The following is a 10270-nucleotide window of genomic DNA, read 5'->3' as shown; positions in this document are numbered from 1 at the left end:
TGTCAATAGTTTGCCAACCAAGGGCCTGGGGTTCCCTCCACCCTCACCCCTTTTCCGCCACTGGAGCATCACTGCTTTGAGCCCACTGCCCCCACTGCCCCCACTCCCAAGGCCTGGGCTCCCTGCCGTCAGGTGGGAACAGGCTCAGCCTCTGTCCTCCCTGATGCGGGGCTCTCCCTTCCTCCTGCAGGCCGGACGCGAGTCCTCGCCTGCCGCCACCACTGCAGAGAATGGAGGCGGCAAGAAGAAGCAGAAAGAGAGGGAGCTGGATGAGCTGAAAAAGGAGGTGGCCATGGTGAGGCCCTCTGCCCCCCACCCCACCCTCCCTCCTCCCCATCCCCACCCCATGTTCCTTGCCTCGCCTCTGGCCTCTCATTGACCTCACATACATTCTAAACACACACACACACACACACACACACACACACACACACACACACACGCAGCCTCCCTCCTCACGGTAATTCTGTCTCCATTCCCCAGGACGACCACAAGCTGTCCTTGGATGAGCTGGGCCGCAAATACCAAGTGGACCTGTCCAAGGTGAGTGAGGGGCCCGGAGGGCACCAAAGAGGTGAGAGAACCACGCAGCGGCATCAGGAGCAAGGGGCCGTCCACCTGTAATCCAACCCTTTTTACAGATGGGGAAACCGAGGCCCGGTGACTAATGGGTGGCAGAATCAGAACAAGAACCCCGATGCCCTGCTTCCTAGTCTTGAGCCCTTTTCCTGTGTACCCACCCGAAAGCCAGGATCTTGGGGACCCAGGCCCCGAGGGCCTCCAGGCAGGGCTCTCTCTCCCTCAAGCAGCTTCAGTGTTGCACCGTCTCATGGTACTGACATACATGAAATCGGGGAGTGACCTATTACTATTCTGACAGTGGCATGTTGGGGCCCCGCTATGTATGTACGTGTTACATACATTTTTCTAATCCTTGCAACCCTGAGGGAAAGGTGCTGGGGACCTCTTTCTCAGAGCGAGGAGACTCAGAGGAGGAGCGCAGCTTCCCAAGGTCACGTCCATAGTAAGCAGCACGGTCAGATTGCCAAGCCCATCACTTTGAAAAAGAAAAACATTATTAATAAAAAATATGGTCGTGTGACCTCCTCCTGTAGGCCCTCCGGGATTGCCCTTTTGAAAATTCTCTGCCCGCATTGCTCTAACCTTATTTCCCTGAGTAACACTTTCACTGTCTGGCACTAATATCATTTATTGTGTGTCACCTCCCTAGATCATAAGCTCCGCAAAGCAAGGACTCTGTGGGTCTTGTCCATCTCTGGGCAGAGCTGATAATAGAGCCTAGCATTCAAAACACATTTATTAAATCAATGAGTGGACAGATAGAAAGATAAATAAAAAGTGTCCTCTGCCTTCAAGGATCTCAAAGTCTGGTAGCAAAGAGGAGTGCCTAGACCTCCAGTGCCGTGTGGCGGTGCAGCTCGGAATCGTGTCTAGGATGTAATGGATGCAGAGAGGGGCGTCTGAGGCAGCCTGGGCCCGGGAGCAGGGCCGGGCCAGGCTTTCTGGGGAAAGCGATGGGCGATTGCTGAGGCCGAGCGACGCTGATGGTCAATAATGTAGGACTCTTCTTAAATCCTTGGTGCAAGAAGCACAAATATTCCTTGGTGATGTGGGGAATGTGAAGGCAGAGAGACGGGGGTGGGGAGGGGAGGAACCAATTGAGATGACTTTCCAGTGAGCCTCAGCCAGGCTGCCTCCAGAGGAGATGATTGTGGCCCCAAATGTGAATCAGTCCAGTGATGACCAGAGAAGGGGCCACATTAAAATCCTCCTCAGCCTTCAAGGCCTCTAACACCCACTGCAAACCCCACCTCCTTCACGTGGCCTCTCCTATGGCCCCTCAGCCCTTCCAACCAGGTGGGATTTCCCCTCCACCAGGGCCTTACTCCCGGCCAACGAGCTGGCGGGACGTGGTGAGGGGCCAGACTGCTTCCGGATGCAAACTCCCACACTCCTCCTTGCCTCCCTCAGGGCCTCACCAACCAGCGGGCCCAGGACATTCTGGCTCGGGACGGGCCCAACGCCCTCACCCCGCCCCCAACAACCCCCGAGTGGGTCAAGTTCTGTCGCCAGCTTTTCGGGGGCTTCTCCATCCTTCTGTGGATCGGGGCCATCCTCTGCTTCCTGGCCTATGGCATCCAGGCTGCCATGGAAGATGAACCATCCAACGACAATGTGAGCTGGAATGCCTGACCCCTGGCCCAGCCCATGACTCTGCCCTCCAACCCCGAATCTCCAGTCTGGCTGGGGGGCAGGGAACAAGACCCTCACGTCACAGGGCCCTTTAGGCTGAAAATGGGTGAGGCTCCTATACATACCTATCCGCACCCCAACACACACAGGCACGCAATCACTCAAGGATGAGAAAGCCCCTCTCTGTTCCTTTACACTTAAGTGGGCTTGTCTGCCATCCCTCAGTCTTCACACCCTCGAGAAGACCTACAGTGGGGCCTTGACTTACGAGTTTAATTCGTTCCGTGATGGAGCTCGTAACTCAAATTACTCGTATGTCAAATCAAAAAGTGAACGAGTGAGACACGTGATGCTGGGCTGATGCTGTGGCGTTCACTATGACGTTCGCTGCGCCAACTAGCGGTGGGGTATCTGAAGCTGGCTCGTAACCCGAATTTTAGCTCGCACCTCAAAGCAAAAAATCGGCCGAGAGACGGCTCGTATCTCAAAAAACTCGTTAGTCGGGACACTCGTAAGTCAAGGCCCCACTGTAGTCCTGGGAACTCCCTAAGACTCTCACCACGCCTTCCAGCCTTAGGAGGTTGGGGGCTGGAAGACTGAGGGGGAAATAAGAGAGAAGGACTTTCCTCGACCATTTTCCCTTCCGGTCACAGACAAGGGAAGCTTGTCCCACGTGGCAGTTGCCGCTTGAGGGTTGCGAGACGGGCACGTCTCTCAAACCCTGTCTCCCTGCAGCTCTATCTGGGCGTGGTGCTGGCAGCCGTGGTCATCGTCACGGGCTGCTTCTCCTACTACCAAGAGGCCAAGAGCTCCAAGATCATGGACTCCTTCAAGAACATGGTTCCGCAGGTAGATGGCCAGGCGGGGCTCTGGGCTGGGGCATACGGTTCCTGGGCGGGTCCAGCTCCTCCCTTCTCAACTTTGCGCTCTGAGATGGAGGCTTGGACAAAAAGTCCCTCTAGGTATCTACACCAGGACCTAGTTTTGTTGCTAAGGGCTTCTCCTCCTCCTCAGTGGGGTTGAAGGGGAGGTGGAAAAGCAGCAGGAGAGAACAGTAGGGGTAGAGACTTCATGAGATGCCCACGGCCTCCTTACAGCAAGCCCTCGTCGTGCGGGAGGGTGAGAAGATGCAGATCAACGCGGAGGAAGTGGTGGTGGGAGACCTGGTGGAGGTGAAGGGTGGAGACCGCGTGCCCGCTGACCTCCGGATCATCTCTTCTCATGGCTGTAAGGTGAGGAGGCCATGCCAGAGCACCTGGCGGGGTCTAGGAAGAAGGCCGGATAGAGCTGAGAGGGGCCCAGTTAGAGGTTTGAAGATTAGAAGCGCCAGATCCAAATGCCAACACCTACCCCGTACCCCCCAGCTGCACCTGATAGCGCTGAGGCGCTGTCTCCTTGTATCTGTGTGTGATGACTGCTCTGTGCCCTAGGTGTGTCTTTGAAACCCACTTTACAGCCACCTTGTATGGAGTCCCAGTTATCGTCAGATGTTTTATGTACATTCGCAGATGCCATGTAATTCAGCTCTGTGAGGACGGTCTAATCATGCAGGGCTGTTGCATGTGGCCACACGAGGCTGTGCCATTTTCATAGACTACAGTGTTGATGGCACCCCCTGGAGTTGTGCAGTGCATAGATTCTGATGACATTCCCCATTTTACAGATGAGTGGAGGGTTAAGCAACTAGCCCAAGGTCACATTAAAATTTTGCAAGAGCTAGGATTCCAAACCAGCGCAGGGACAATAGCCGAGCAATGCTATAAATATGTGATGAGGACAAGTGTAATTTTGTCCCTCGTGTCATGGAGATTGAGCGCAGTTGGAGTTGGAAGACAGCTGTGTGTGCACAAGTGCGCCTGCCAGGCTGATGACTACACCCTCCCTGCTTCCTCCCCAGGTGGACAACTCATCCCTAACTGGGGGAGTCAGAGCCCCAGACCCGCTCCCCTGAGTTTACCCATGAGAACCCCCTGGAGACCCGCAATATCTGTTTCTTCTCTACCAACTGTGTGGAAGGTGAGAGGCCAGCCTGGTGGGGGCCCCTCGTCCCAGCACCCACGGAGGGAGGCGTCTGAATCCTGAACCCCCAGCAAGATTAGGGGCTGTGGCTGTACTTACTCATCAAAAACCCTGCTATAGAGGAGGGAACTGAGGACTTGGGGCTGGGGATCCCTGAATATTACAGAAATAATCCCTTCCAGAGAGCAGGGTATTGGCTGGGATGGCACAACTCCATGGAAAAGTTACCTCCCACAGAAAGATCTCTGTTCTGTCCACCTTAACAATGAATGGATTCCAAAGCCTTTAGGTCTTGGCCAAGTTCCCCCACCCCTACCACACACACTCACATTTACACACTCTGACACTCACACATCATGCACACATATGACACACATCACCCACTCACATGCACACCCGTCCCAAGCCAGCCTTGACTCTTGGGTGTCTTTGGCTTGACTGAAGGCTTCTGTTTCTCCTGCGTTTGGGACTTGTTGCCTCCATCTCTGGCCCTTGCTTTGCCCAGAGCCCCGGGCTGGGGGAGGGGCAGGAAAGCTTCCAGGCTCAGTGGATACTTGGGCCCTCCTTCTGGCTGTAGCCAGGACTGTGCTTCGCCAAGAGAAATTGTCATGCTCAGGCTGCCCAGGTTGCCCCATCCCTGTTCTGGGTTCTAGAGATGACCAAAGGCCAGTGAACCGAGTCAGGCCTGACTCGGAGAGGGTGGAGAGGGCAAGAGCTGGTGGGAGCAAGAGGCCCGACTATGCCAGGGGCCTCAGAAAGTGAGCCCAAGAAGACCTTCCCCACCTCCACACCTTTCTCTTTATATCTGTCATTTCTCTTCAGTGGATATGTGTTTCTGGGCTTCTCCCCTCTTTCAGCAAGTTGGAATTATAATGAAAATCGCCACACATTAAGTTTCCTAACTTTTTAATGTACTGAGATTCTGAAGTTTGCTCTACATTTTTTACAAGTGTTAAAAATGCCTAGTAAAATATTCCCATTGCTTACTCTAAAATTGACCTTGAGAAAGTATAGGAAATGAATGGAACTAACATTTGATGAGTGCCTACTATGTGCTAGGCACTGGTCTAGGTAGTACAGCACAATCTGATTTAATTGTTAAAATAACCCCTAGGTAGGAACTCGAATAAGGATTCAAGCTCAGGTTTGGCTGACTCCAACATGCATGCTCCTCCCACTGCCCCATCCCTCCTCCCTTGTAGGCCCTTTTATTGTCTACTTAAGGGTCAGTAATTGCCTAGCTTCTTTTATGGGATTCATGCCTAATGTTGAGAAAGAAAATCTTAAGACTACATGGAAAACCTATAATAATAAAAGCGTAATATGCTAATTAGACCGGACGTCCTTCCGGACAAAGACAAAGCCTGGGCTGCGAGGGCCGAGCCCCTTGCACGAATTTTGTGCATCGGGCTTCTAGTCCATAATAAGTGCCTGACTTTGTGTTTATAATATGTGAACACATAGTTTGTGGGTAATATGTAGGAGATTGATTTTACTAAAGTACTGCAGGCAATATTTTTGTTTCACTTGTTGAATCTCCTCAGTTTGAACTTTGAGTTTATTTGCAAGCTTTTTCCACAGGCCCAAGTGTAAGAGAAAATAACTTGCTGTTGCACTGAGCTGGGGGTTGGCGATGTGGGCAAGAAGAGAGAGCCCGGGAGGTACAATCTACTGAAACTCCGGGAGCAGGGTCTCCGGTGCATTTACTCTGGGATGGATTTCCTTCCTCAGGAAGTGGGACAGGACACAGATCCTGGGACCCAAGGCACCGAGCCTGGAGTCTCTTCCTGTGTTGCAGGCACTGCCAGGGGCATCGTGATCGCCACAGGTGACCGGACGGTGATGGGCCGCATAGCCACTCTGGCCTCGGGCCTGGAGGTGGGGCGGACCCCGATAGCCATGGAGATTGAACACTTCATCCAGCTGATCACAGGGGTGGCTGTGTTTCTGGGCATCTCCTTCTTCGTGCTGTCCCTCATCCTGGGCTACAGCTGGCTGGAGGCAGTCATCTTCCTCATCGGCATCATCGTGGCCAACGTGCCCGAGGGGCTGCTGGCCACCGTCACGGTGAGTGGTCAGGCGGAGGTGCCACCAGGGGTGGGTCTTGTTACCCTTTCCTCAACAGTGATAGAGGCTCCTTGCTCCTCAGCAATGTTTTCACTGCCAGCCCTTAAAGTTACATATCAGATTCTCATTTAATACATGGCTTAGAGCGTGAGTCTGAAAAAGGTCATTTAGTACACGGCTCAGAGGTTGAGTCTGAAAAATCTCCGGTGGGGCTATACTTTGGCACAGCTTGTCATAGTCGCCTCTTCTCACCACCCATGTGCTACTCCTGTCACCCAGAGCTCGTCCTGGCCAACACTCTTCTGCAAATGCTCTCTCAAAGGTCACCAGTGACCACTGAGCAAACCCAGAGACCTTTCCTCAGCTCCTATGCTCAACTCTGCCGCTGAAAGGAACCCTTCTGTCCACCTGCCGGGAACCCTCTCCTTCACCGATGACTGTGACATGTCACTATCCTGGTTCTCCTCTCCTCTGTCCCCAGCAGGGTCCTCTCTTTCTCCCCAAAACTGAGTCTCAGGCCTCAGCTCTCTGCTCTTCTCCTCAACACGCTTAAGTGAGCCCAGTTTTCACTGCCCATTCTGTGTGGGCGACTCTCATATCCCTTCACCCAGCTCTACTCTGGCCCTCTCTGGAGCTCTAGACAAATGTCTTCAACTCCGTACTGGACATTTCACCTAAATATACACCCATGATCTCCATTCAACTGCTCACACCTAGGTCCCACTCGCGCTTGTGGAGTAGGAGCAAGGGAGGAGGGATAGAGCCCGGGCTCTGGGGGAAGGTCCTAGACATCTCCGGCTCAGGCTCGGCCCTTTTGTATCCTCCTCTCTTTCTGCCAGGTGTGTCTGACCCTGACAGCCAAGCGCATGGCAAGGAAGAACTGCCTGGTGAAGAACCTGGAGGCGGTGGAGACGCTGGGCTCCACCTCCACCATCTGCTCTGACAAGACGGGCACCCTCACCCAGAACCGTATGACCGTCGCCCATATGTGGTTTGACAACCAGATCCATGAGGCTGACACCACCGAAGACCAGTCTGGTGATTGGGCAGCCCAGAGGGGTGAAGGGGTCTGGCGGGTGTCCAGGACACGGGGTGGTAGAGTGGGTGGAGAGAGAGAAGAGCTCTAAAGGGGAACCAAGCTCCTGGTTCTCCCTCATTTTCTCCCAGGGGCCACATTTGACAAGCGATCCGCGACGTGGACGGCCCTGTCTCGGATTGCTGGCCTCTGCAACCGAGCCGTCTTCAAGGGTGGGCAGGAGAACATCTCTGTGTCTAAGGTAGGGGGTCAGGGCCGTCTCCGTGGCCTGTGCCCTTTGCTGATGCCCAGCTTCCCCTCATACCCTGCGGTGGCCTCCAAGGTTTCATGGCCTCTCCTCTGGGTCCTCCATCCTTCTCCGGCCCCACTGTAACACTGAATTCTCCTGGCAGCGGGACACAGCTGGCGACGCCTCTGAGTCAGCTCTGCTCAAGTGCATTGAGCTGTCCTGCGGCTCTGTGAGGAAGATGAGGGACAGGAACCCCAAGGTGGCGGAGATTCCTTTCAACTCCACCAACAAGTACCAGGTCTGGTCAGGGAACTGGGACAGGGGAATGGGAGGGACAGAAATGAGGGGGTGCACAAAGCCCAGGGGGAGTCATCAACATGAGAAGTGGAGGCATCTGGGCATCATGTCCTCTCACCCCTGTCTTATTCCCCAGGGCAACTTGGGTGACTACATGTCTGGTTGCCATTACCCCTTAGCTCCCAACCTTCATTCCTTCATCCCTCCAACCCTCTTGACTCTTCCTCCAAGAGCTCTCCAACCTCTGGCCCCGGTCTCTCAACCCTTTCATCACACTCATTTGAAACATACTTCTGAAATTTCCTTAGCATATCCCTCCACCTGCAAGCATTTGGGAAATGCCAATAACACGTCTCAGCTACGTCCTGTGTAGGCCATAGAGGTAAAGTCCCACCAAGGCCAGTTTAGTGGTGGGAATGCTGACAACAAAGCCATCTAGCCCATGCACAAGGCCTGTCTTAACTGATCTGAATAAACATTTGCTGAGTCAATGAATGTCCTAGGAAAGTGACTCTCAGGTTACAGGGTTGGGACTTTTGTTTCAAACATCTCTCCACACACAGAAACTGTCCCTATGCCGACAAGGGTTGATGAGTCAGAGGTAATTTTATTAAGGGGGGGGGGGGGTTTCTTACCAGCCTCTGCTCTGTCCCAGACCCGTGCTGGGTGTTGGGGCTAATAAGACAGTTATGGCCCCCTCTGTCACTGCCCATCCTCTCTCCAGCTGTCCATCCACGAGCGAGAAGACAGCCCCCAGAGCCACGTGCTGGTGATGAAGGGGGCCCCCGAGCGCATCCTGGACCGGTGCTCCTCCATCCTGGTGCAGGGCAAGGAGATCCCGCTGGACAAGGAGATGCAAGATGCCTTTCAGAACGCCTACATGGAGCTGGGAGGACTGGGGGAGCGAGTGCTAGGTGAGGGCCCAGAAGCAGGGAGCAGGGCTGAGAGAGGGATTCCCAAGCCTCACTGGCTTCCCTAGGATGAAGAGCTTTAGGGGTGTTCAGGCAGCCACCTTGCTGCTCTCAATCCTCCCCTCTGCCGCCCCCCTCCTCCTTCAGGGTTCTGTCAACTGAATCTGCCCTCTGGGAAGTTTCCTCGTGGCTTCAAATTCGACACAGAGGAACTGAACTTCCCCACCGAGAAGCTCTGCTTCGTGGGGCTCATGTCCATGATCGACCCTCCGCGGGCGGCTGTGCCTGACGCTGTGGGCAAGTGTCGGAGCGCAGGCATCAAGGTACTGGCCTCACTTCTTCCCCTTCAGCCTCCCCTTCCACCCTCGGAAGGTCAAGAGAATGCAGGGGCTGTTGGCCTGGGGGCACCCAAGCCCCTGGTGATCGTTTTCTCGCTGACTGGGAGGGGCAGCCGTCATCTGAAGGAAAGGCCGGCCACTGCCGTGGAGAGCTCACCCTTCTTGTCCCTTGTGCTCAGAGTGCCCAGTCTCCCACATCGAACCTCTCGCTCCCTGGCACGGCTCATTCTGTTCTGATGGCAAGCTGATATGGCACCCCTATCTTGGGGATATGGTGTCCTGCCCCTCCCAACCACTGCCCACTGCCCCTAGCCATTTGGGACGGGGTTAGCAGGCTCCAGTCTGCATCCACTCACTCCTCCCCCCCCCCCCCCACAGAACCCTGCAGACTGGCCCCAGCACTCATTCCCCTTAGCACCCCTCTCCCATGTTTCCTTGTCCAGCTGCCATTGCTTCTCAGTGGCCACTTCCTCCTTGGTGCTACAGTTGTTCTTCATTTAACAAATACAGTGGGGCCTTGACTTATGAGTGTCCCGACTAACGAGTTTTTTGAGATACCAGCTTTCTCTCCACCGATTTTTTGCATTGAGTTGACAGAGTAATTTGAGTTAACGAGCTCCTTAACGAGCTCCTTAACGAGTTCGGTCTCGGAATGAATTAAACTCGTAAGTCAAGGCCCCATTGTATTTGTCATTTTCCAACTATGTACCAGGCACTGTTCAAGGTGCGGAGATCAACAAACAAACCAACATAAATCCCTTCCATCTTGGAGCTTACTTTCCTGTTTCAAAGATATATCACTTAAAACAAAACAAAACACTTTAGCCCCGGCTGGTGTGTTCAGTGGTTGGAGTGTCGGCCCACGTAATGAAGGGTCTACAAGTTTAATTCCCGGTCAAGGGCACGTAACTGGCCTGCAGGTTCGCTCCCTGCCCCCAGTCAGGGCGCATGTGGGAGGCAACCAGTCAATGTGTCTCTCCCATATCAACGTTTCTCTCTCTCTCTCCTCTCTGCTTACCTCCCTCCCTCCTTTCTACTCTCTGAAAAGCAAAGGAGAAAATACCCTCTGGTGAGGATTAACAAAAAACAAACAAACAAACAAAAAGATAGATACAGCACTTTAACACCCCCCTTAACCTAGTGACTCACCAGGTAGGGT

General features: G+C 53.9%; 1 protein-coding gene across 1 annotated transcript; it reads left to right on the top strand.

Annotated features, from left to right (window-relative positions):
- Positions 1-195: 195 nt before the first annotated feature.
- LOC102417711 (sodium/potassium-transporting ATPase subunit alpha-2-like) lies at positions 196-9096 on the top strand (the record flags this gene model as incomplete). Its single annotated transcript, XM_014450936.2, is given in 13 exon segments — positions 196-295; positions 484-543; positions 1993-2196; positions 2950-3063; positions 3312-3446; positions 4112-4132; positions 4134-4230; positions 6032-6300; positions 7140-7338; positions 7468-7577; positions 7729-7863; positions 8587-8776; positions 8921-9096. Coding segments are annotated over 13 exon segments (1713 nt in total), but the record flags the coding sequence as incomplete, so codon positions are not given.
- Between the last annotated feature and the right edge of the window lie 1174 nt (positions 9097-10270).

Source organism: Myotis lucifugus, unplaced genomic scaffold (assembly GCF_000147115.1).
Source record: "Myotis lucifugus unplaced genomic scaffold, Myoluc2.0 scaffold_5238, whole genome shotgun sequence".
In the NCBI taxonomy this organism is placed as follows: domain Eukaryota; kingdom Metazoa; phylum Chordata; class Mammalia; order Chiroptera; family Vespertilionidae; genus Myotis; species Myotis lucifugus.
This window is presented reverse-complemented; position numbering and strand designations above follow the sequence as displayed.